The sequence below is a fragment of the Dromaius novaehollandiae genome, chromosome 1 (assembly GCF_036370855.1).
Source record: "Dromaius novaehollandiae isolate bDroNov1 chromosome 1, bDroNov1.hap1, whole genome shotgun sequence".
NCBI lineage: Eukaryota > Metazoa > Chordata > Aves > Casuariiformes > Dromaiidae > Dromaius > Dromaius novaehollandiae.
Genome location: NC_088098.1, coordinates 55,122,928 through 55,148,794, shown reverse-complemented (window position 1 = coordinate 55,148,794; position 25,867 = coordinate 55,122,928). Strand labels below are relative to the sequence as shown.

At 48.0% G+C, this 25,867-nt stretch overlaps 2 protein-coding genes across 2 annotated transcripts; both read left to right on the top strand.

Annotated features, from left to right (window-relative positions):
- Nucleotides 1–1,518: 1,518 nt before the first annotated feature.
- On the top strand, nucleotides 1,519–8,055 carry HMOX1 (heme oxygenase 1). The gene is made up of 5 exons (XM_026118045.2): nucleotides 1,519–1,747; nucleotides 2,070–2,190; nucleotides 4,581–5,072; nucleotides 5,689–5,797; nucleotides 7,321–8,055. Exons 1-5 carry the CDS (start codon nucleotides 1,716–1,718, stop codon nucleotides 7,455–7,457), a joined length of 891 nt encoding a protein of 296 aa, XP_025973830.1. The 5' UTR covers nucleotides 1,519–1,715; the 3' UTR covers nucleotides 7,458–8,055.
- A 3,123-nt stretch (nucleotides 8,056–11,178) lies between these two features.
- MCM5 (minichromosome maintenance complex component 5) lies at nucleotides 11,179–25,125 on the top strand. Its single transcript, XM_064513169.1, has 17 exons — nucleotides 11,179–11,295; nucleotides 11,660–11,842; nucleotides 12,809–12,935; nucleotides 13,049–13,177; nucleotides 13,623–13,795; nucleotides 16,691–16,846; nucleotides 17,626–17,792; nucleotides 18,398–18,569; nucleotides 18,747–18,858; nucleotides 19,610–19,753; nucleotides 20,145–20,210; nucleotides 21,443–21,619; nucleotides 22,130–22,242; nucleotides 22,737–22,865; nucleotides 23,283–23,425; nucleotides 24,117–24,244; nucleotides 24,734–25,125. The coding sequence occupies exons 2-17, from the start codon at nucleotides 11,676–11,678 to the stop codon at nucleotides 24,833–24,835; spliced, it is 2,205 nt and encodes a 734-aa protein (XP_064369239.1). The 5' UTR covers nucleotides 11,179–11,295; nucleotides 11,660–11,675; the 3' UTR covers nucleotides 24,836–25,125.
- Nucleotides 25,126–25,867: the final 742 nt, after the last annotated feature.

Genomic DNA, 25,867 nt, shown 5'->3' with positions numbered 1-25,867 from the left:
GAGTAATCTTTCCTGAGCTCCCCACACTGCAAACCAGATGTCTGCCTGAGTAAAAAAAAAAACAAGTGTAGATGCATATTTCCTCCAGGACAGCTTTCTAACCTATGGCACCACAGTAAGTTACTATCAGGGTAGGTGCAGTAACAGGGAGAAAGGGAGACGGGTGGCTTGGACTTCAGCGCCCACCAGCAAAGCCACAGATGGACTCGCCAGGACAAAAGACACAGACAAAAGATAACTACAGTTCTCCCCCCTCTTCCCCCTGCTCTACTTCACTACGACTTCATTCATATAGCGCTCTGTGTTATTGCAGCGGTGCTTTCTCACCTCTGCATTAGCCGGGGAATGCTGTTTTTAAGCGCCTTCGTATTTGTGTTGAATGCAAAATTTGTGCTTTCCCAAAGAAGGGCTGGCTGATGCATCTTCAGCCCTGGCCAGCCCTGCTTCCAGCACAGTCGGAAAACATGGGCCCCACCATCCATTGGCTGCTACATTAACCACTTCAACAGACAAAACAGCAGAAGAGCCAGCTACTAGCAGAACCAGCTTGTCTAACTCTCTTTTCCCAAATCAGAAGAATTACTTACATTTGAAAATCTCTGCAGACTTCCTCAGAGTTTTCCCTAAATCCTACATCACATCTTTTCAGTCCTTCATGCATACCAGCTACTACAGTCTTCTGGATATCTAGGAGTTGGGGCGCCCTCCTTCCAAAATGCCTTGCACACAGCTTTGGTAACGGCAGGGGCCATTTGCCATGCAAAGCGGTCACTATTGTTTCCATTCATAAGGGAGCAGAGGATGTCTTTATGCATCGGTGCAGGCAAACCTGTGCTGGCTCTATGCAAGGAGGAAGGGTTTACTCACCAGGGTCCAGCTCTGTGCAGCTGTAGTTCTGCCACTTGCTGACCAGAGGTGGTGCGTGCCTGTGCCACAGCACCCAGATTACTCTAGATGCTCACAACCGGTAAAAAAGCCCAGGGTTCCTGCTGTGCTCTCCACTGTGGAGTGGGCATGCTCCTAACCTGTAGGGCAGAGCTCCCCATCCCATGGCCGGGAAGCACCATGTTACCTAAGGGACTCTCTGACAATGTTCAGGGCCACGGGAAATTAAATATTTACACCTGAGTCTTGACATTAGGACAGATGCTGTATTAGCTCTCCAGGCAGGGTGCAGCTGGGACACAGATCGGGGTAGAAGGCTGTGGGGAGAGGAGGTTTCCTGCCCTACCTCATCACATTTGACCATGGCACTAACCCATAAATCCACCCCTCTATCCAACATCACTGCCCAGTGCAGTGATCACTGTTTCTAGCACCTGGGCTCTGCCTGCTATCGGCACTGTGCTGAAAGGGTTACCAAGCCAAGCAATCTTGAAAAAGAAGTTGTTCAACATCCTCTTATTTGTGCTTAGTTGTCAAGACAAATCAGGTGACTTCCTTCTGCCCTCCGAGTCTAGTCCCTCGGGGCAGCAGGCAAGGAGAGGGCGACAGCCACGCTGGTAAGGGAAGTGCAGTTGTGTTGCAAGAAGTTTGTACTCACACTGAGGTCAGCAGCTTGCCTGCTCACGTGACCTGGCCAGTATAAAGCTGGATGCAAGAGCCAGGCAGCCCAGCTCAGGCGTTTCACAGTGTCCTGGGAGCAGAAGGGAAGGAGGAAAGCAAGAGCAAGAAAAAACAACTGGGACACGGAGTAGGAAAAGAAGTGGAGAAACATGGAAACTTCCCAGACACACAGCTCTGAAAGGTGAGAGTGAGACAGCAATAAGAGGGAAATTTCCAGCCAAGAGTATCATATTTTTCCCCTTGCTTTTAGGTGCGCTGTTCCCATTTCTGCTCTGCAGGGAACAGCATGTTCTTTCTTTCCCCTCTGGCTGGAGTCTGACAGTTTTATTTCCCCTCAGACAGCGTTTGGGATGCTAGCGCTCCCCTGCTCCCATCTGTGGCTCTCAGGAACGCTCTGCTCCTTTCCCTGCCTTCCCAGGCTTCCCTCTTTTTGCTAAAGAGCTAAGATCTGTTTGCAGGAGGAAAGTGACAGCACCAACTTCTTTTTTGCTCCTTTTCCCCAGCATGTCACGGGACCTGTCAGAACTCATGAAGGAAGCCACCAAGGAGGTGCACGAGCAGGCAGAGAACACGCTGTTTATGAAAAACTTCCAGAAGGGGCAGGTGTCACTGCATGAATTTAAGGTACCTGCAGCAGTATTGCTTGGGGATGGGATTTCCTTGTCATGGAATATACTGGTAGATCAGACAGGCTATGTGGGGACTAAAAGTTGAGGGGCCAAGGAAGCCCTTCGCATCACAGCTGCTTGGTATCAGCATCTCCTGTGCAAAACATGCTCTTAATCAAACTTTAGCACTCTAAGATCTTACAGGCTCTTCTTGCAGAACATAAGGCAGGATTTTGTCTTTCTGGATGGGCAGTCAAGCTGAAACAAGATAAAAAGGCAAAGAGACTGTAATTGCTTTTATCTTTCCTTATAAATGCCTGCATGTTAATTATGGCCAATGACAGTTAATGGGGATACAACTATGTGCAGGTACATGAGTGGTTGAAATGCCGACAAGAATGGAGAATACTTTAGAATGCTTTAGGTAGCTACAGCTAGAAATAATGATGGAATAATGAGAAATGTGGGACCATTTTTGGCACTGAACCTTGCAGTGTTGTAGTTACCACCTGAGTTATACCAGAGCTGAGATCAGGAGCAATTACTCAAGGCGAAGTGAGTTTGAGCAAGCCATGTCTGTTGTTAACATGTAGGAGCCTGTTACTTTTCTTAGAGATAACAGAATCTAAGATACTAAGAATCTAAGATACTAAGTGCATGCTTATCTAACCTGGCTAGATAATGTGACCTGAGCCACGTAACAAAGCCATGCGTAAAAACAAGGCAGACACCTGAGCTAGAAATTCCTGGGAGGCTAGAGGATGTGACACATGGGTTTGCAAATAACAGCTAGTAATCTGACCTGTGGCTTAATGACTTTGTTGTTGAATTGCTCCTTGATAAGTAGATCCATAGGAGCAGGAAAAAAGAGTACTTATTTCTGACAGATCACATTCATGATACACAGTCAAGCATACTGTTAATCTCAGGTGCTGGCTTCCTGCTGTTAGAAATGTGGCATTTGCTAGGCAATGAACTTTGAGACAGGCTAGTAATAACCTAAAAAGTCAAGCCTCTAAGATCCAGGAATACAGCTTGGTTTTTTAGAAAATACTGACAGGCTGTCAGGGGGAACAAGATGTGACATTGGGTTTTAAAAAGTAAGATGATTTTCAAAAGCTACATTTCTCTCTACACTACTATCTGCCTCTGAAAGCAACAGTCAGATTAAGTTACTTTAATTTGTTAGGCAATATTCCTGCATTTTGTTTCTTTTCCAGTAAACTGGATAACAAGTTATTGTTTAAAAACTCCATTTGTTTACCCTCTTGGCAAACCTATATATCTGCCCTGAAACATGACTCCATAAAATTTGAATATCTGTTTCTGCAACCAAGTCACTGCCTGTCCATATATCAAAGTCCTATTTGCTGACACAGTGCGGAAAAGTTGAAATGGCAGCTCTTTTACTGCTAGAACTAATAACTTTGTGGGAGAATAAACCACTTTCTCTCCTATCAGCAGTATAATTTTCCCCCCAAGCCTGACTAACCTGTACTAGAAATGCCTTCACATTTTACCCTTTGCTGCTGATGAGGGATTTCAGTGTAAGCAAGAAATAGTGTACCTGTAAATATGTATACAGCTTTCTAGAACAGAATTCCCTGGAAAGAAAAGAACACAGCTGGATTGTCCTATGCTATGTGGAAAGGCTGGCAGATAGAAAAAAGTATCGTGTAAGCTGGGAAAAATAACAATAACAATGGTTTGAAAATAGAAATGAACACACAGCCTCACAGTGATCTTTCACAAAGGCATCTTTCAGAGGCAAGCTGTGCTTTCAGTCCTCTTTGTATCTTATCTCCTTGGGGCAACCAAAGGGAAAGCAAAGAGGCAACCCCACTTAGAAATCTGAATGAAGAGAGCAGTGGTGCCTTAATTCCCAGGATGGTGGATTGCCAACAGGATGAATAGGCTGTACCAGTAAACAGGGTGTGTCATCATCTCACAAGGCCCCACACAGGAAAGGCACATCTTGAAGCATTCAGATTTGAACAACACACCAGAAAATATACCTTTGGGAATAATCTATTGACTAGGAGGAATGAAAAGAATAGACCAGGCACGATTTAATAGGGCTCTATTTTCTATAATATCAAACTGCCAGCACCTTAACTTAACTTGAAGGTGAAGACAGCAGCTTTTATGGACAGGTAAGACCAACATGTGTTGGGAATGGCTTAGGTCTCACCTGATGATGCCTCAAGCGGAAGGGGAAGGGCCAGAGGGTGTCTCACTCTCCCTTCCAACTCTGTTTTCCATATGGGAAACCTACAACACCATAACATATGTGCATGATTCATACTAGATGTGCGTATGAGTGACTTTTTTTATTAGTGGGATTTGTCCCAAAAGCTGGAAGACAGACAGATGCACCTGTATCTCATACCCTCTCTTCTGTTTCAGCTGGTTGCTGCCTCCCTGTATTTCATCTACTCTGCTCTGGAGGAAGAGATTGAGCGTAACAAGGACAACCCAGTTTATGCCCCTGTTTATTTTCCGGCGGAGCTGCACCGGAAAGCTGCCTTGGAGAAAGACTTGGAGTACTTCTATGGCAGCAATTGGAGGGAAGAGATCCCATGTCCTGAGGCTACTCAGAAATACGTAGAGAGACTCCACTACGTAGGCAAGAACCATCCAGAGCTCCTGGTGGCCCATGCCTACACTCGGTACTTGGGAGACCTGTCTGGGGGACAAGTGCTGAAGAAAATCGCCCAAAAGGCCCTGCAGCTGCCCAGCACTGGAGAAGGGCTGGCTTTCTTCACCTTCGATGGAGTATCTAATGCCACCAAGTTCAAACAGCTGTATCGCTCCCGCATGAATGTCCTTGAGATGGATCTTGCCACTAAGAAAAGAGTCTTGGAGGAAGCCAAGAAGGCATTCCTGCTAAATATACAAGTGAGTAACAACTGGCCAGCCCTGTCTGCCCACACCCTCTCTCAAACAAGATAACAGCTACCGGGGAAAGGCAAAGCTGATATTTCTGCTATGGAGCTCAGAGCAAGCTGGGGGTTAGGGCAAGCAAGTCAAAGTTAGACAGCTCCACTTGTCTTACCTGGGAGCCTAATGAACAACCAGTTTCTGAAAGATCCTTCTCCCTCCCCTAAGGTTTGATTTCAGTCTCTTTCTTGCACTATTGTTCAGATATAAATGAGGCTTTATTCTGGGACCAGGGATCACCATCTACCTGCCCCACCTCCACAGTAAAGCTCTACAGCTCCTCTATGAACCCCGACTAGATACACACATACCTTGCTTTCCTTCCTGTCAGAAGATGGGCCTTCTCCAGAGCTGGAAACTTTAGAGAGAACCTGTAAAGTGAGCCAGAAGTTTGAAAGACACTCTCTTGACCCCACAGGTAGACTATGTTCTATGCAGAAAGGGCAGTAGTACCAGGAGGGGCACAGCTGGATTGAACACTTGTGGCTTCCTCTAGTTCCTGAAGTGCCTGGGACAGGGGCAAGGGGGCCAGTGAAAGAAGCCCACATAATGAGATAGTGTTCATTCTTTTCAGGTGTTTGAGGCACTGCAGGAGCTGGTGTCTAAGTGCCAGGAGAATGGACGCCCTGTGCAGCTGAAGACAGAGCTTCGCACAAGGAATGCTAACAAATCATATGAACATGGTAAGGGATTTCTAAAAGCAGTTGTTTAAAATTGCTCCTTGTGGTTTTCTTTTTCTCCCTTCCTGTGTTCTTGCTTGTACAAGCCACTGAGAAATAAGCGTGGAGTACTTGCCTCATCTCTTCACCAGCAGTCAGCAAGAAGGGGCCCTTGTGTGTGTGAAGCCATGAAGACATGGCAGAGCAGGGATGACACATTTGGGTTCTCCATGAATAGGGTCCATGAGAGGGCTTTGCAGGGAGACTACCCTCTCTCCCTCTCAGGTTTTAACAAGTGTAAGGTTCATTAGCCATAGAAGTTTCAACCAAAGGGGAACCTGGCCTTGAGTTCACAAAGGAAAAGCTGCAATTTTGGGCCTAGCATATTAGCTGTGACACTGTGATGCTGACAGAAAGTTCTTCTAGACATGCCACCTTATCCAAGAGCCCATCCTTTCAGACTAAATCTTCCTGTGGCCATTTTCATGCCTTCCAGAAGTATTTACTGAAAATACTTCCTTGAAAGCTATGAAAATGTGCTAGGTTTAAAATCAGCTTGAAATGTGAATGTGCAGTAAAATGTAACCAGCTCAGAAGTGGAGCTGTACAGGCTCCAATTCAATTTTGCAACACTGAAAAGGTTCCACCTACTGGCAAAGGCACAGATCCTGTGCAAGGGCCCTTTCTGCAAAGCCAGTCCAGCTGCTGCTGGCAAAGTGATCCCTTTTTATGGAGTCAGACTTGTGACTGAGTTTGGTTACGGCTCAGATGTCTATGGAGGAAAATGGTTTCCCTAATAAGATGTGGTTTGAATAAGAAAGCTCTTATGACCTACACATTCTGAAACTAAAAGAGAGATTTTTCATTGCATACTGAGCTGAACCAGTTTCCCAAGGCAAAGAATGCAAAATCTCCTTGTTTTGTGCACATCTAAAGAGTGAAGCTTAGAGCAACTTCTTCAGGCAGGGCAGCAGAACTTCTCTGTGCATCTTTGCTGCTCTTTTCTCAATAAACCCATAAAGGTAGGTTTTTCTAAAAAGCTCAGTGTTGGATGAGAAGTCCCAACCTAAAATTGCTCTAGAACAATTATTTGTCTGGAGTGTTACGGACTATCTGTTTAAAGTCATAAAATGCCCAACTGATTAAATCATTGAGAGTTAGGAGACAAAATGGCTTTAAAATTCTGGTTTAACCATTTAACTGTCTTCTGGATGCATCAGAGGTTTGAATGAGTCTCTTTGGGATCTGGGCTGGTTATTTATAAGCCAGTAAGGAGACAAGGGAAGATGCCAGTAATCAAATACAAGCAGAGGGGTTGTGAGCCCTTGTGATGCCCAGGTCAAGTCTGCTGCTTCTCTTCCTCACCTAACCTGGCAGAGCAGAATCTGCTGTCGCTCTTTCCCCCAGCCTCTCTGGACTCTGGGCTCTCTCCTTCTCCCTGTAACAACTGCACCAAGGTCCGCTCCGGCACTGTGGAGCGCAAGCACAGCATACTGGCAGCCTCTTGGCTCATCCTGGTCTCATCAACTTCTCTTTATTTAATCTAGGTCCAGTGTCTGGGAAAGAAAGAGAGAGGACAAATACGAGACACACAGAAATGCTCCCCATCACTCCCCTTGTGCGGTGGATCCTTGCACTCAGCTTCCTCGCCACAACAGTCGCCGTGGGCTTATTTGCCATGTGAACAAATAGGACCTTCACCTTCTCTTCATGCCTTCCCTCACCATGAACTAATCTATCTTCCTCAGTCCTTCTGAGAGAAATTCTCCTTGGCTGGGTGCTGTGATCTTGGCTTTGTCACTAACATTAGGAGAGTCACTAACATCTCTCCCCAGAAAGCAAAGAGAGTGCTAAGGGGGTTCAGGAAAAGTCTCTCCTGTGCTTCGTGTGAGCTATGCCAGAGACTAAATTCATCACCAGAACATAAGGGCAGAAAAGACCTAAAAGCAATGATCGGGAATTGTCATTGCTCTGTAGAGCTCCTGCAAAAATTCTACAGGATCAGAAATGCTTGTTTGACATCTTGCCTCCCCTCAGAAATAGAAAGCTCCCCGGAACTGTTTGCTCAATATTTTATACTGCTAGCCGATACTGTGATCACTGTTTCTGTGGAGCCACAAGGTTCCTCTAGGTTACAGACTGTTTTATATGTCACTGGTAGGTTAAATCTTTTTCAAATCATTTTTGATTTTTAAAAAGCAGAATATGGCTGTTGAAGATACAGTGTTGTTCTTTTGTCTTGTTATATAATTTATATACATAATAAACATCAGTGTAAAGTCTTCAGGCCTGGTGTTTCCTATTGTTAGAGCTGTATCCGGGGAGAATGGAGGTGCCTTTCTGCCTCTCGATTTTATGTCTTCTGGAGCTGCTGCCTCCACAGATACGACAATAGACAAAAGTGGGAGTTATCAGAACCAGACTGTTCCCACTCTGTTCTAACAATAATTTGTTGTACAAGCTCAGTCAGGTTTCTTAAGCTTCACAGTGGTCTCTATTTCTAGAAATTGAATGAAATTCTGTGACTATACAAAATATCTTTAAGAGGCGGAAGCTGTAAATAAGAGCTAGCTGCTATTCTATTAAAAGAAAAAGGTGACTGGACTCCTGGCTGGTCTAAACCAGGGCAGCTGCCCCTGCCCTGTACCAGCTGAGGACCAGGCGCCATTAATCATACTGCCTGAGAACATCACCATCGATCAGGAAAACAAGCATGTTTTCACTACTCATAAATGAAATACACACTAGCTTTACATCCTACAAGACAGTAAAATCAGAGACATCAAGCATGTAACTGCATGTCCTCACCTAGGTAACAATCAAACCAAGCCAGCTTAATCCCAGAATTTGGCACGCACAAGGAGTTGCTAAAGACAGTACAAATAAGTAGCACCGCTGGAGCAGTCCATGTACACAGCTTTCTGTTTTCCCCTTGCTCACTCAGAACTGGAGGTCTGGGTTTGTGGCCAGCTGCTGTTATAGCCATAGGCCTTGTCTGCTTATGAGGGTCTTCTAATACAGGAGTCCCTGAAAGAGTGACTGCAATTTGGGTGTAACACAGCAGATACTGACAAGGCCATTATCTTTCAGCTCAGACTCCTTTCCCCTCTTTCCACCTGAAAAGCCTCTGTGATCAACCTGTCTTCATGATGCTGCCTGTTCTAGCTGTGGCCTTAATCCCAAAGACATATATTCCTACTGATCTGTATTAATGACCAGCACTGGACCTACTCAGAAAGCAAGAATCAGAAGGCAGGTCCTGCAGAGAATAAACAGTGAGAAAGAGGGACTGTCACTATCCTCAGGCTCTCGTCCATCCTATTTTTCTTCCAAAATCTCCTTTAATACTTCTCTATTAGGACCCATTCACCAATCCCTGGGAAAAAAAAGAAAATAAGTTGTTAAAAAAGATACTCAAATGTTTGAAAAGCAGGGATATTAGGCTTGATAGCTATTCCAATCCAAGAACTTACTCATTCAAATTTATTTTAAGTTCCACCTATTCAGTCTCTCTAACCCACCCCAACTAAATCATTATGTTCTTTCAGCTATGCTGAATAAATAAACCTCCCAAACATGCAAAGAAATGCCAAAGAGCTCAGAAAATGCACTCTAGCACAATCAGCCCCCTGCTCTGCTGCCCTAAGAGACCATAATTGTGACCTCAAAGTTACGAAACTTGGATTCAAACTGACACCATTCCCTTCCTGTTCATAGCAGAAGAGGTATCATGCTCTGAATATCTCACAGCCATTGTAGTATCACACACAGAAGGACTCCAGATTGAGCCTAAAGCAAGTCTTCAGAGGTGAAAACTAAAACTTTGCTTTGTACTTACTCATCTGTGATCTTTATGAAAATACCCAGCTTCCCTACAGCATAGCTACAGCTGACAAGATGATTTTCATTTTCCATCCTGTGCTGTTAAAATCTCCCTTGCAACGCACTGTGCTTCCCAGCTCTGATTTTCATTTAGTATGTGCACTACCACACTTTCTAGAATCCATAATGACTACCCAATGACAAGTCAGCTCTCCCCCAAAATTTACTACTAGCTAGCGCAAAAGCATCCCAGAGAAAACGTATCCTAAAATAACAGTCTGTTTATATGCATGTTTATATGCATGCATAGGCTTGCTGCATAGTTACAGTCTTCCCTGTGGGACTTTGGACAGTCCAGCCACCTGCCATTTCCCTTTTCCCGTATGTCCCAAATCAAGCTATTTCCTTCACTCATCCAGCCTTCTTTGGCTGTTGGCCTGCTGCACCAGAACAAATCAGCACATGATCTTTCCTTTCCTTCCCTTTCCTCAGAAATGTCCCTATCATGGATCTGTCACCCGAACTAAGGACTAGCCCTCATGGCCCTGTCAAGATGCCAGAGCTCGCTGGCAAATCCATCCCAAAAGAGCTACCCCAAAAAGGCGGGGGCACAAAGCCAAATCTGGCACATACAGTCTTCGCAGAAAGGGCTCTGAAAACGCTCTGAGGCATCTCTTGAGGCTCAGTGCTCCTCATTTGGCCTGTGGTACCTATCACGTCAGAATCGCAAAATAGTTGGGGTTGGCAGGGACCTCTGGAGACCGTCAGGTCCAACCCTCTGCTGAAGCGAGGTCACCTAGAGCAGGTTGCCCAGGACCGTGTCCAGCTGGTTTTGAGTATCTCCAAGGATGGAGACTCCACAGCCTCTCTGGGCAAATTAACATCGATTAAACATTGTATAAACACTAACTGATCCTCACAGATCTCTGCTGTCCCCGCTCTGCGGTCATCAGAAGTGATCCCAGCACCGCCCAAGGACACGAAAGGCTGCCATGGCCTCGATGGGCTTTGGAGTCAGCCATAGCCCCAGTAAACTGTGCCTCCCATGTTTCGGGGGCCTGGCAGATGAACCCCAGGGCAAACCCCTGGAGTGCCAAGCAGGGTGCAGAGCAGCCAGTCCTTTCACAACCCTCAGCTGAATGCCTCCTGCTCAGGCCTGCCAGCACCCAGCACCTAGGGAGGCAGGAATTCCAGATAACCCAGGGTTTTCACCACCTTGGCCTCCAGCCTTGCGGTAATCGCCGCTTTATTTTATTTGCGTCCATTAACGCGGCCGTTTGACTCATGTCACGGAGGGGCCTGTCTCGCCAGGCTCGCCTCTAGGCAGCCGACGCTCCCTCTCCCCCCCACCCCCGGCAGCAATGGTTTCGCCCGCCCTCCCCGCCGCGCCGCCTACAATAGTCTCGCCCCATCCGCCATTTTACTCCCCCTTTCCCCTCCCTTTCTCTCCCAGTTTTCGCGCCAAACTGCGCCCGGCCTAAACGGGGCGGGGCGCTCGGCTGCGGCGGCGGCGGCCTCGGCCTCGGCCTCGGCCTCAGGGGGGCGGGGCGGGAAAGGACGGTCGGGGCCAATCAGGGGCGGTGCGCTGCGGGCGGGCCAATAGGAGCGCGCGGCGGCGGCGCGCTCGGAGGGAGTTTTGTTTCCGCCTCGCGCTGCTTTTGCCGCGAAAAGTTGCGGGCCGGTTCCCGAGGAGCGGCGAGGTGGGGGGGGGGGGGGGCGAGGTCCGTCCCGCGGGCGGGGGCAGAGGGGCCTTCGTGGAGGTGGGGAGGGGGGGGACCTTGTGGGGAGGGGGCAGTTTGGGGGGATATTGGCGCAACCGGTGGGACAGGGGCTGCAGGACCGTGGCGTAGCGGGGGGGGGCATCGTGGCGTGGAGGGATCCCGTGGGACAAGGGGTCTTTGGGGTGCAGGGGGCAGGTTGGGGGGTGCTGGGGTAAACGGATGGGGCAGGGGCTGTGGGACCGTGGTGCGGCAGTGAGGGCGCTGGGAGGTGGGGATCCCGTGAGACGTTTGAGGGGGGAGGAAGAGGCGGGCGGGGGCTGACCGTGTCCTCTCACCCCTTCAGGGAAGCAGCGGTTGCCATGTCCGGCTTTGACGACCCCGGTATTTACTACAGCGACAGCTTTGGGGGCGATGTGTCGGCCGATGAAGGGCAGATTCGGAAATCCCAGCTGCAGAAACGGTTCAAGGAGTTTCTGCGGCAATACCGGGTGGGCACGGACCGGACAGGCTTCACCTTCAAATACAGGTGCTGCTGTGGCTTGTACTGACTTCTCTGTCTGTGATCTTCCTCGTTCACTCCTCTTTGCATGTCCAACCTGCTCTTAACCTGTCTTCTGCTATGTGAACCCAAAGGATACAATAGCATATTTTAGCTTGTTTCCTTCCTGTAGACCTCAAAGAGCTCTTTGTTAGGGTAAGAAATGTCATTGTTCCCATGTGACCTTACAGGAAAACTGAGGTCTGGTATTCTCACAAATCTGTAGGCAGTAGTCTGGTCTACAGTGGCAGAGATAGGACTAGTGGGACCTGAACTGCAAAACTTGCAATTAGATCAGAATTTCAAGGTCTGTCTTCAAGTTTTAAGGCTTTCTGGTCCTGAGTTTTAGTCTGGCCTGAGTTTCTGGTCTGATGTATTAAAATTGGTAAAACGCTGTGCATTTATGACCTCTGAGACTGAAGGTCCCTTGGCTATCGCTTTGCCTATGCAACTTGGAGAGACTATTGAGAGAGAAGATGGAGACATGTTATGCAAGGGCTAGGGAAATCTTTCACCTTTCATCTCTGAAATTCTTGCACCCTTGCTTTTATAAAGGGAATATTGCCTGCTGTGCTATTATATCCTGTTTTTTAGAATCACAGTTCAAGTATAATAGACATTTTTCTGTATAGGAGTTCCTGAATAGCCCATCTGGTAGTGTGACTCTAGTGAAGAATTAGCACTAAACTTACGCTATCACTGCAAGCACTAGCATTCCTGATCTTATGTCACGTTTCAAAGTGTATTTGGATGAAAGATGTGCCAGGACCCCCTTGGTTTCCCTTAGAGCTCTCCCAATTTTCCCAATTTACTTTCCAAACTAAGGACTTCATGCAGAACCTACCTTCTCTGCTCCCTGGGTAGTCACAAGGTCATTGGGGGATGATGGCTGGACATGTTTATTAAGATTGATGCTTTCTGCTCTGCAAACGTCCACTCCCTACTGCCTTGCAGGGATGAACTTAAACGACACTATAACCTGGGTCAGTATTGGATCGAGGTGGAGATGGAAGATTTAGCCAGCTTTGATGAAGATCTTGCTGACTATCTGTACAAGCAACCAGCAGAACACCTTCATCTGGTAAGGATGGAGGACATGGGAAATCTGGTGCACTGACATTCAGTCATACAATGAGAGCAGTCCTGACAATACACTGTAGTATGTCAGTAATAGCCTAGTTATTCCCTTTGTAGTTGGAAGAAGCAGCAAAAGAAGTTGCAGATGAGGTCACCCGTCCTCGTCCTTCAGGTGAAGAAACTCTGCAAGACATCCAAGTTATGCTGAGATCAGATGCCAATGCAGCCAACATCCGCAGTTTGAAGGTGAGGTGAAACTACTGCTGTGTGGAGGAGTGGGTGGCAGGGCTTGCTTTTGCGTGGGTGTGATTGCTGGTTGAACTTTAGGTACTTGATTACTTAGTTCAGGACATAGGTTGTTCATTAATTTACAAACAGGAATACAAAGCAACTTAAATCTGACTGTGTAGGATTGTTTTGATTGGTTCCTGCCTTGGGGACGTTATTGCTGCTAGGGTTGTTCTGTATGTAGTGTTTTGTCCTCTTACCTCTCTTGCTTTGAAGGCAAAGTAGTTAGTCATGCAACCTTCCCCTACTACTGTAGAGCAAGAGTGTGGAGTTGTCAAGAAGTGTAGGCTTTTTTCTGTTCTGGTACCACTGTGTTTCTTTAACACCTTGTAGCATTGTTAAGTTTCTTGTGACTCTTCCAGTGACATGCTTTCTGACCTTCCCTTCACCTTTTCACTTTCAGTCTGACCAGATGTCCCACCTTGTGAAGATCCCTGGGATTGTAATTGCGGCAACGCCTGTGAGAGCCAAAGCCACCAAAATAGCTATCCAGTGCCGAAGCTGCCGTAACACCATCGCCAACATTGCTGTGCGCCCAGGTTTGGAAGGTTATGCCCTACCCAGGAAATGCAACACGTAAGGACTGGAATGGGGATGAATGTGCCAGGGTGGTGGGACAAAAGATTGTCTCTTCCCCTTCATCCCATGCATGTTACATGGAGTCAGCTCCCTGTCCCACAAGGTGGAAGGGTCTGCACTGCTGTGAGCCTGTTCCATTCCTGTTTCCCTAATGCCTGTCCTCATCCCTGGCCAGCAGCTTTTAGCACCATCCACCTGGGAATAGCCTTGGTCATGGATGTTGTGTGACCAGTGTTGCAAGCTGTGTTGAGTGGCAGTACCTGGGGACTTCTTTGTATCTGTGGGGCGCTGCAGGGGCTGGACCTGTTTCAATGATTAGCCTAATTGTTGCTTCAACCATCCCCAACCGAGTATCTCATTTTGATTAGCTGTGCAAAATACCTCTGATTTCCTGCTTCTTTGTCCATAGGTCTCCCATCTTTTGGTCTGCTTTGCCTGTCTGCTCTAAGCCCTCTTCTTCCAGCACCGTGACACTGCTCTCCTCCCCTCTTGATTCAGCCCTTCCCTCTCACTACAAGGCCTGTGCCAGCGAACCTTGCTGTGGCTTTGCTGCCACTGTCTTCTCTTTTGATTTTTTTTTTCTCCTTCCACACTGTTGTTCCCTGCTAGATATCCCAGGAACCAGCTGACTTTGTCACTGCAGATATGTACTGCTTTTGGGGGGATCTGCTTAGATAACAGCTCAACCTCTCCCATTTAGTAGAACCCTTTGCTGGCAAACTCAGCTGTCTCTTCAAAGGGTAACTCAGGTGGGAAAGGACCTCTAGTCCAACCTCCTGCTCAAAGCAGGGTAAGCTATGAGGTCAGACCAGGTTACTGGATATCCAGTCCCAGCAAGGCTGGACTCAAAGCACTACTTCCCGCTGATCAGACCAGTGGTTCTTGGCAAAGATTAGCAGAGCTTGACTAAATCCTTGAGTAATTTGTCCCAAAGCATCCTGTGAGGGTTTTCATGAACGGTAGTGTAGACAGTGTGTACTCTCACATTCATGTAAATCATTCACTTATGATGCAGAGGGCTTGAAAGTTGAACATAAATGTTGAGCTGAGGCAAATTGAATACTCCTTTGAAAATCAGTCCCACATGATTTAAGGATGAGGTTTTTTTTCATAGCTGGCTCTTAAGCGCTTACCTCCCATTCAACTGTAGTGAAACCTGATTTCACAGGTGTTTCTGAAAAATCTCAGCTCTTGCAACCAGAAGTTGTCACACAATCTCAAAGGCTGGGATTTTCAGGTGCTCCTGCTGAAAAACTGTGAAACTGCTCCCCCAGCTCTGCAGACCTTCCTAAAATCCTCCTATTCTCACTTCAGCATACTGTTAAAGCCCCATCTCTTCCTACGCCTCTCTTTGCCCAGGACCTCACTCCTTTTCCAAAAGAAAACTGACAGAAAATAAGGCGTAGTCCTTCTTCCTTTAGACCTGCATTTCCATTCCTTCCAGCATCTGATCTTCCCTATTGCTGCAGACACAGAAGATTTCCTCTTTTCCTCCTCAAACTCTCACCTGTCCCTCACTCTTTTCACTCTTGCACTTTAATGTCTTCCATTAATAAACAAAACAAAGCAAAACAAACAAACAAAAATCCTCCTGCCTGTCAGACTTTTGCACTGGCTTCTGCTCATCATGGGCTCACTGAAGCAGTTTCTATGGCTGTCTGGAGGTCCGCCTTCTAGGTTTCTCTCCACATTGGCTTTTGCCTTCTTTCTCCACTGAGTCTGTCTATGCTAAAGTCTCTCGTTATGTGGATTGTTTGTCTTCACTTTCTAAGCTGGCTACTGCCTAACCTTGCTTTCCCCTGTTGCCTGTTGTCAGGTACGTAAAGGTTCACTTCTGCCTCTAGTTGTCCTATAACATTGTTTTAAGTTGCTATCTTAACTTCATATTGTTATCTTTTTCAAACAAACTTCTTGCTTCCCACTTGCCTCTCCTCAGATTGCTGCTTTTCACAAACTTCTGTAATAGCACTTTGCTACTAACTTGCAAAACCCTCTTTACAGCTTGCAATGCCTATGTGAACCACAAGCATCAGGTGTTGCAGTGCTCTGATGCTGACTGATCCTGATGGATTGTGTGTTTGATCTCATGTCTGCTGTTTTTTCTTGTGCTTCGTCTTTAACGCAGCTTGAGAGATCTTTGGTATAGGAGTCATTGTTGTATTTAGTCCGTAGAGCGCCTAGTTCCTGATCCTTGACTGCAGAAGTGCATCTGCAGAGTTGTAGTGCAGTCACCTCTACTTCTATCTTGAATGGAACTGACATTTATGAGACTTTTCGTTCTCATGTTATCCTCCCTGAAAGCCCTGTCACTGCCTGCATGGATTCAGGCATCAGTAATAACGTATTGAGAAGCCAGCAGGATGTGGAGGCGCTTCTTGTCTCAAAGAGCTTGTAGTGTAGCAAGACAGATATGTAGAGCCAATGTCTCGAGAGACTAAAAGGTTGATGACAGTCTTGTCACATTGCTAATTGCTTTCTCAACAGAAACCACTTAACATTTGCTTCATGCATGAAGTTATAAAGAAAAATGCTCTGTCAGGTCTATACTGTTACCTTCTGTGTAATTACTGAATTACCTTCCTCCTTGCTTTTAGCTAGCAGGGGAGAGGGAGGAGGCTGGAAGAGTATTCAGGGGAAGTGTCACTATGTGTTTGACTTGTTCTAATAGTTTGACCTTAACACCTGCTTTTGGCAGCTGTTGAATACATGATAGGGGGTCACATGAACCTTTGGTTCGGCCTGTATGACTGCTCTTCTGGCTTGCTTGGTACTGTTGGGGAGAGTGGGCTGCTCTGGGGTGTGTGACTGCTCTTGCCTATACAAAGGGGGCTTTGAGCTGGTGTCTTCTGAGTCTTGGCAGTCAGCTAATTTCCCTGATTGGTCTCTGTGCAGAGAACAGGCTGGACGCCCGAAGTGCCCGCTGGACCCGTATTTTATTATGCCAGATAAGTGCAAGTGCGTGGACTTCCAGGTCCTGAAGCTCCAAGAGTCTCCAGATGCTGTGCCACATGGGGAGATGCCCCGGCACATGCAGCTGTACTGTGACAGGTAAAAGCAAGTCCCCCATCCTGCTTATCCCACAGGACATTTCATACAGCTGGGGCTGGGTTCAGCTCTTCCCTGACAAGAAGTTATCTGAGTTGAAATGGATATTCTAGCCTTTCCTGCATCAGTCCTTAGGAGCATTGCACAGCATTGCTCAAAACCAGATTTGTACGCGCCCCTGTACTTGTATGGTTACCTCACAGCAGGGCCAGCATATCTTAACAGCTGCCATAGCCTGGGGATAGCTGGCCTCTTCCTCCTATGATTTCCAGAGCCAAATTTTTTGTGGCCATGAGCCATGCCACATACCTGGGGGACCAGGTAGTTTGGGAAGCAGCTCTCAGATGTGAGGGGTGACAGTGACTCCCTGGGATGCTGCTTCTCTGTTTTGGGAAAGACATGGGCTAGGCTGTAGACACGTTGCTCCATCTCAGAGTGATCTTACATTGTTGCTCCTGGCAGCCTCTGCTTACCACACTTTCTCATGCAGCTGGTGGCTAGGATTGCTCAGCAGGCCTGGACAATATGGCTTCCTGCTGGTGGTGATACTTTGGTCTCACATGGGAGCCTCAGTGAGCAGGTTCAAGAGCCATAAATTGGCTTGAAACCCCCTTGACATTTCTTGACTTAGTCCCAACCAGCTCTCCCCTTTTGACAGCCCCCACTGCTGAGTGCTGGGCCTCAAAATTATTCTGGGGTTTGGCAAGAGAGGGGCTAACAGGTGTTGCTTGTGCTGTCCTTTTCCTCACTGTCATCCTTTGCTTTACCCTTCCTCTTCTTAGGTACCTGTGTGACAAAGTTGTCCCGGGGAACAGAGTCACTATTATGGGCATCTATTCCATCAAGAAGTCTGCCCAGAGCAAGAACAAAAGCCGTGACAACGTGGGTGTGGGCATCCGAAGCGCTTACCTCCGTGTTGTGGGTATCCAGGTGGATGTCGAAGGCTCAGGTAAAAGCTGGTTTTGGTTCCTGCCTGGTTTGTGTTGACAGCATGGTGTTAGAAGAGCCCGCTTGCTGAGCACGGAAGTCCCTTAACAAGGACTACAAAATCACAGCCTGGGTCCTTCTCTATTGCATATATAGCAAAAGGCACAAGCTACTTGCTCAAGAGTCCTGTATGACTTTTCCTCAACGATATTAAATTAGGTTTCAGCCTGGATTCTTCAGGGTACTTAAGTACTCTTATCCTATTGATATTAGTGGGAATCCACTGAACTGTCCCTGAGGATCTGGGCTGAAGTCAACAGTTAAAATTGAGCTGTGTATTTAAGACACAGTGCTGCCCGTAATTCTCTCTCTGGTTCCTCCTGAGTTGCTTTGCCCAAGATTCTTGTTTTTTTTCCTTCCAGTCTTGCTGTAGACTCAGCTCCTTCCTTCACCCAGCCTCCAAGGCAACAGCCTGCCTGCTGGGTTAGCAAACATCTGCCATTTCCAGTCTCCAGACATGGTGGCATTTGGCATAATCTGCAAGAAGGGCTTTGGGGGGCAGAGGGTGTCTTTTTCTTTAAAGCATTCATTTGCTTGCTGTGCCTCATTCTCCTCTTCTCTGTATAGGACACAGTTTTGCTGGCTCAGTGACCCCTCAAGAAGAGGAGGAACTTCGTCGCCTCGCTGCCATGCCCAACATCTATGAGACGATTGCTAAGAGCATTGCACCCTCCATCTATGGCAGCACTGACATCAAAAAAGCCATTGCCTGTCTCTTATTTGGAGGCTCTCGCAAGAGGTGAGGAGAAACAGCCTGGTGGAGATAGGGTAGTGACAGGGGTATCATTCAAGACACAGAACCCTTGTGCAGTCTTGTGGCATTGCTAACAACTGTCTGCCACTTGTCAGCAATAAGTTGTCAGAATAAGTGTTCACCATCTCTCCTCCCTCTTTTCTTCCCACCCTGTCACTCCAGGCTCCCTGATGGGCTGACCCGCAGAGGAGACATCAATTTACTGATGCTGGGCGACCCTGGCACGGCCAAATCCCAGCTGCTGAAGTTTGTAGAGAAGTGTTCACCCATTGGGGTAGGTGTTACAGGTGGTATAAGGCATATGCTTACAGTGCAGCTTATTTCTTCCTTTTGCTCCCTGTATAGCACAGCGGACCAAACCAGGGTCACAGCAGAAAACTGCCCATACATGCACAGCTAGACTGGCTGGCAGAGGGGCGAGCTGCTGTTTCTGGTGCTAGCCTGTAAGAGAGATGTGTGCAGGATAGAGGATGAGGAAGAGGAGCAGGTAATGCTTGATGTTACGATATGAGCCTGGCTATTTGCAGATGTCCAAAGATGTGACTGGTGTTTATTGTTATGACTAGATCAGCAGAGAGGCTGTCTGGTCAGAACAAATGAAGTTGACTGCATCTTGGGCATGGAGCTCCAGACAGAGCGCAGGCATGAAATTATATTTTCAGCTGTGTTTTCTTGTAGCTCCATTAAACTCAGCCTCTGACTGCTTTGTTTCCTCAGAGGGAAAACAAAGCAAGTGCAGCAGTCCACCAAACAATGAATCATTCTATGTTCTGTACTTATTACCTGTATTTGTATGTCTACAAGCCCTCTACTGCGTCACAACTCCTGAGTCCAGTGCCTCGAAGTATGCGAAAACCTTGCTGTGCATCCAGCAGGCCTGGTTTAGATGTGTGCTATGAGGTTATTGCTGTAGCAAGGCAGATCTTGCAGTGCAGTGGGATATTTTTTCTGCAGCTGGAGTGATGAGCTCTTGGATCCTATGGCAGCTCATATTCTTTCCCATTCCTTGCCCCACATTCTGCTAGGTATACACCTCTGGGAAAGGCAGCAGTGCTGCTGGCTTGACAGCCTCTGTGATCCGAGACCCTTCTTCAAGGAGTTTCTTCATGGAGGGAGGAGCCATGGTGTTGGCAGACGGGGGAGTGGTGTGCATCGATGAGTTTGACAAGGTACCAGTGTGGCATGCAGAGCCCAACGCTACAAAGTGTGGGAGTGGGGAAGAGAGCCACTGTGCTATGAACTCTTCTCTGGAGAGCCCAGAGCTGTAGGAGAAAGAGGTGTGTCTCCTAAGACACCTTCATTTTCCTTTTGGAGAAGAAAATGGAGCTGCAGGGGCTGCAAGGTAATTCCCAGGCTCTGGGGTCCTAGTCTGCATCCAAAGAGTGGCTCAGAGGAGGAAGGCTGTGCTGGTTATATACCACGCTCATGAGCAGAAGTATTGACAGATACCTCTGGGGTCAACATCAGTCGGTGTTTGGCTGAAGTCCAGTGGAGGTGACTGATGATGTTTTTTTTTGTTTTTTTTTACCCCCCCCAATCTCTCCGTTCTCTGATGACAAGATGCGGGAGGATGACCGCGTGGCCATCCACGAGGCCATGGAACAACAGACCATCTCCATTGCAAAGGTGAACTGCTAGCATGTGTATTGCCCCAGGGTGGGAGGGGAGCAATAACAGCAGGAGTCTGACTTACATCTCTCAGTTTCTGTGAGAGCCCAGCAACCAGCTGTCACACGTCTTTTGCCAGAGTTGCACATCTTAGAGTTGCTTTTCCAGGCAGTGGTTTTAATAGTTACTGGTTTCTGTGATCTGAGACCAGTAGGCCCTGTTTATGGGTATCGGGTTGTCTTTGTTCAGGCAGCCTGAACAGGACTGAAGCTGAGCTCCCTCTGCTCTGCCTGCTCTGTTCCTGTAGATTTAGTAGTTCCACTCACATTACTGTGTCACAGACTGGTGTCACTTCTGCCTCCTTTTCTTCCTTTCCCCCTGCTCTCCACTCTTTCCCTACTCCTCTCCCCTATCCCCACCAAAATCTGCAGAAATTGCCTGACTTCCTGGTGCCAGGTCTCCCTCAAATCAGAGTTTCTCTTCATTTCCACTGTTCAACATTTTTAATTGCAGCTCTCCATGATCCTGGTTGCTCTGACTCACCCCTTATCTGTTCAGTCCCTCTTAATAGAGCAGCTGCCGCAACTTTTCCTTGCTCATTGCTCTTAACGGCTGGTGCTACCTTCAAACCAGCAGAAATTTGCTGTTGCCAATCAGATTCCTTCTCTCTGTCATGCACCCAGGCAATTCTCTTCCCAATCTTTGGTCACCTCATCCCATCAGATCTTCTGATATCCTCCCCTTTGTGATTCCCTTTACATCTCAGACATGCTCCCTTATGTTTTTTGTTCCTTTTCTGTGCTGCTTCTGAAAATTATGCAGTAGTAGTAACCCAGTCCAGCTAGGCATTTCCCCCTCTGGCCTCCCTGGTGGAATCTCAGCCCCAGGCCTCCAAGTTTCTGGCTCAGATTGCAAATTCAGGGGTACAGTCTGTCTCACTTTTGTGTCCTTGCCCTTAACAGAAGGTTTTAAATGAGGTTACTGAGAGCTCAAGTCTCAGTCAAAGCTAGTTTTCCTCCAGATGGACATGTGGGTCCAGCCTCATGCAGCTGCTGTGATGACCTCCCTCCAGTGTGGAACCCTAACAGAGCAATTGTTTGCTACTTAAAGAGCTTTATTTAAATGCAGGTGCTTGAGGATAAGAGCCCTTGCAAACCACTTTGGACCTTTTGTTTTGGGTTAATAGCTACCTAGCCCTGGTGTTACATGGATGTGGTCTTCACCTCAGCCATTTCTCCTTCTCCTCGCAGGCAGGAATCACAACCACATTGAATTCCCGCTGCTCAGTGCTTGCAGCTGCCAACTCTGTCTTTGGGCGCTGGGATGAGACCAAAGGCGAGGAGAACATTGATTTTATGCCCACCATTCTGTCCCGATTTGACATGATCTTCATTGTCAAGGATGAGCACAATGAGGAGCGAGACATGGTGAGTTGGGGCTTGTGGGCTCAGTTGGAACTTGCAGTGCAGTCAGCCTAGCAGGAACAAGATCAAGGGCAGCAGGGCAAGTAGCTGGGAGCTTGTTTAGCCATAACACTGGACTGAGAGCTTGAGGAAGAAGCAAAGCAAAGCCTCTGCTTTGCCTTGTTTGTCCACTAGGGCAAGGTATGCCTTGAACCCTGGCCCTGTGGGTCCTTTAACCTGTTTCTACTGGGCTGAGCACAATGCATGTAACATTGAGATTAGCTTGCAGGGGGACTTTAATCCTGTCTTCAACACTAACATAGCTTGGACTCCCTCCATGTCCTCTAAAGCACTGTTACCTCCTGCCAAACATCAGTTCTCAGAGGGACAGAGCTTTTGAACAGTTATGTTCACCAAACTGCTGCCCAGACTGTGCGATAAGCTGAGACAAGCTGCCCCATTTTTCTGTAGGATTGTATTTTGCAGTTGAAGGCAGGAGTTTTTATATTGTCTGACTGTCCTCTGCTTTCCTAGACACTGGCCAAGCATGTGATGTCCTTACACGTGAGTGCCTTGACGCAGACCCAGGCTGTGGAAGGTGAAATTGAGCTGAACAAGCTGAAGAAGCTCATATCCTTCTGTCGGACGTAAGTGAAAAGGAGTCTCCCCATGGCATCACTTTTGGCAGTACCAGGTTGCATGGTAGAATCGCAGACGGCACATACAGCTTGACCTGTGTGTGGCCCAGGTAACGGAGCAACACAGAAGTCCTCCCTGAGGGCCTTAGGTGTGTGCCTGATGCTGCTACACCAACCGTTGGGCTGTTGTCTGCCTAGGAGTGAGTTACCTGAAATGACCCAGTATTGACCCACATAGGCGCTTCTTGTGGGAGGTGTTTTTAAAATTGTTGGGCCGTTTCCAGCAGCCACACAGCAATTTCAGTTATACTTTTGAAGTGCTCTGTTTGGGTGACCTTTTTTCTCCTGTCCAGAAGAAATGGAAGTGAAAGTGGCCTGGAACTGTGCCAAAATTTGGCTTGAGGAAGTGAGAGGTGCCCATCTCATTGCAGTGATGGGCTGCTGCCTGTCCAGAACATCTTCACTAGCGGTGCCTCATCAAGTTTCCCTTCCCTCTTTTGCAGGAAGTGTGGCCCTCGCTTGTCTGCAGCAGCCGCAGAGAAGCTGAAGAATCGCTACATCCTGATGCGGAGTGGCGCTCGCCAGCACGAGCAGGAGAGTGATCGTCGGTCCAGCATCCCTATCACCATCCGGTGAGGACCCTCTCAGCACTGTCTTGGGGAAGCGCAGGGAACACAGATCCTGAATGCCTGAGGGATACGTGCAGAGGGAAGGGCACCACTGCCTGCCTCACACCACCTAAACCCTCAAGGGTTGGAATTGGTTCAGTGCATTGCTGGGTGTCACCTAAGTTAGCCCAAGGAGGTTAGCAGGGCCCTGGCTTTTAGGGGAGCCCTCCTGTGGATGAGGGGTTACCCCTTCCTCACCAGTGAATGGACTGCATGTACCGTAGGACAGTACTGGAGGTGCAGCCATGGGGCACCAGATTCCTTGAGCAAGGGGTGTCTGTGTGTGTGTGTCTGTGTCTGTGTGTGTGTCACATGTGGGAGGGAAGTAGAGGGCCTGCTAGAACCATGGTAGAAAGAAGGCTGTGTCTCCATCGGCCACAGGCAACTGGAGGCCATCGTGCGCATTGCTGAATCCCTTGGCAAGATGAAGCTTCAGCCTTTTGCCACTGAGGCGGATGTTGAGGAGGCCTTGCGGCTCTTCCAGGTGTCCACGCTTGATGCAGCCATGTCAGGCAGTCTGTCAGGTGAGACGGAGATGCTTCAGATGCTTTTTGCTGAGGGTAGGGTGGGGTATGAAGCTGATCCTGGTGCACAAAGCAAGAAGAGCCAAACTCACCTCTCAGGACAGTACTGGCAGCTGCAGAGAGGGTTAAAAGGCATCCTCTGTACAGGGTGCTGCTGTCCTGTGTGCTGGAAGTGCTTTCTGAGCAAAGGTAAAGCAGTGCACATGGCAGCAAGGGCTCCTTGTTCCCACAGGGACTACTGCAGCTGTGTGGCTGTGGCTCACTGAGTGGGCTAGACAGTGATGAACATAAATCTTCCAGGCAGGGAAGTTTGTCTCTCACAATAGCAGGGAAGAGGATACAGTCTGGCTCCTTGTAGTCCTGAAGACAGAGTGCAGTGCTGGGGGTGGAGGAAACAAGATAGTTCCCCATCCTGTTCATACTCTTATCCCTTTCCTATGAGGGTGAAGACTCTGTGTTTCCTTCAGAGGCAGCATGGTATGAAGGGTTTCAGGGTATCTTTGATGGTTAGGACTGTGTTCAGCTGTGCATTTGAAGCTCTGCAATATTTGATGTTGAATTTGCCTAGTTTCCCTAAAGGTCTCTGATGCTAGAGACATGCAAGTGTGGCGGGAGGTTAGGGACACAGGCATTCTGATTTTGAGAGTGACACCTCAGCAGTGTAGAGAGCTCATACAGCATCTCTCTCTAGGGGCAGAAGGCTTCACAACACAGGAGGACCAAGAGATGCTGTCCCGCATTGAGAAGCAGCTCAAACGCCGCTTTGCCATCGGCTCTCAGGTGTCAGAGCACAGCATTGTCCAGGACTTCATGCGGCAGGTGGGCTGGGGTGCAGAGATCCTGCTCGAGGGTGGGTGGTGGGCTGTGAAAACGGGTACTCACGGGCTACTGCTTTGCAGGGTGAAGCCCATTCCCCAAAAGGTGGTTGGAGAATCCTTTGGTAGTAATTGCTTTTGAAATCCTTCATAGGAGGTGGCGAGTAACGAGACTGCAGAGTGTGAGGGGACTGAGGCAGGAACTCTGTTCTCTGCAGAAGTGTGGGGGTTGGGGGCTGTTCTGGTACACTGCAATACTTGCCTGTAGGTTGAGATCTTAGCCTTGAAACTGGAACCATTGGCTTTGTGAGACTGTCTGCAGTCAGAACTGAAACAGTTCACCTAAAAAGGAATGTGAGTAGCTCATGCCATGAAGTTTCCTGCCTATGGAGAGGGCACAGCCAGGCTTTCTAGATGGTTTCTGGTTCTTGCTGGGCTGTAGTGTGAGCTTTTCCTGTGCCTGCTCATGTTGCTCTGTTCTCCCTCTTTCCAGAAATATCCAGAACATGCCATCTACAAGGTGCTGCAGCTCATGATGCGGCGTGGAGAGATCCAGCACCGCATGCAACGTAAAGTCCTCTACCGCATCAAGTAACTTCTTTATCCCGCTTGTCTGGTGGCTCAAGCCATCCAAGGGGGACCACTGCTGGCCGCTGACTGACCCCCAGGTGGTTGCTGAGAAAGAGAGCCCTGTTAGGTTGGCTTTCTGCTGATGGAAGAAGCTTTTCCTTGGGAAGCAGAACAGACAGGTGCCTCCATCTTCAACCACAGTTCAGGGCAGGTGGGGTTCCCATTTTGTGTTGGACACTGTCACAGGGTCACTTTGATGTTTCTCAGAACTCCGAAAGCTTTTAATTTGCATTTAAATAAAAGCTGACATTGGTACTCCAGGATCCTTTGCTGTCTGGAGGGAGGTGGGACAGAGGGCATTTTATCCCTATCCCCCTCTGTTGGCAGTGCGGGACTGTTGGTTGGAAGGACGTCTGTTCTTCTCCTTCTGTATTATCCTCTCTGCTCAGCCACTGACAATGTAGGCTCACCTCTAAAATGGAAACAGCCGTGCCGCCATCTGGGCAGCACAAGCGTATGTAAAGGGAAAATGTCACTTTTCACTCAGGGTTTGATCTCCCCATTGAGGCATAAATCCTGTTAGTGCAAACTGCTCTGTTAGGCTCAGTGATGCTGGAAGCACATTATTAAGTCACTAACCACAGGCTGCTGCTGTCTTTCCTGCCTTCGAGCAGCATTGCAGGAAACAACCTGGTGTTTCGTACAGGACACAGTGTTTCCAAAGTGTTATTTACTTACCCCTTCTCTCCCTCTCAAAGGGCCTTAGTAGGCAAATACATTACCCTGCAATAAGAAATGACTGTGTGAATAAGCTTTAGTTCCATGCGTAGGCAAAATGGCTCTAAGCCTCCTGTTTCTGTCAGCCTGGCAGAGTGCTGCTACTGCTGAGAGGGGATGGGGGATTGTGGGGCAGTGGCTGTGGCAAAAAGCTGTGCACCTTTGTAGAAATAGCAGTTTCTTCAAACACTTCTTTTGTGTGTGGTGGCTGTGAGGTGGGATGTCCTGCTTTGCAAGGAGTCTTTCCTGGACTCTCTGAACCTTTTCTGGCTTGGGCCCT

Bases quoted from the DNA above. Each gene is read 5' to 3' on its own strand.
- HMOX1 (XM_026118045.2), top strand. From the start codon at position 1,716: ATGGAAACTTCCCAGACACACAGCTCTGAAAG. The intron at 1,748-2,069 runs GTGAGAGTGAGA...CCTTTTCCCCAG, and splicing joins CAGACACACAGCTCTGAAAG to CATGTCACGGGACCTGTCAG. The intron at 2,191-4,580 runs GTACCTGCAGCA...CTTCTGTTTCAG, and splicing joins TGTCACTGCATGAATTTAAG to CTGGTTGCTGCCTCCCTGTA.
- MCM5 (XM_064513169.1), top strand. From the start codon at position 11,676: ATGTCCGGCTTTGACGACCCCGGTATTTACTACAGCGACAGCTTTGGG. The intron at 17,793-18,397 runs GTAAAAGCTGGT...TTCTCTGTATAG, and splicing joins GGTGGATGTCGAAGGCTCAG to GACACAGTTTTGCTGGCTCA. The intron at 22,243-22,736 runs GTAAGTGAAAAG...CCTCTTTTGCAG, and splicing joins CTCATATCCTTCTGTCGGAC to GAAGTGTGGCCCTCGCTTGT.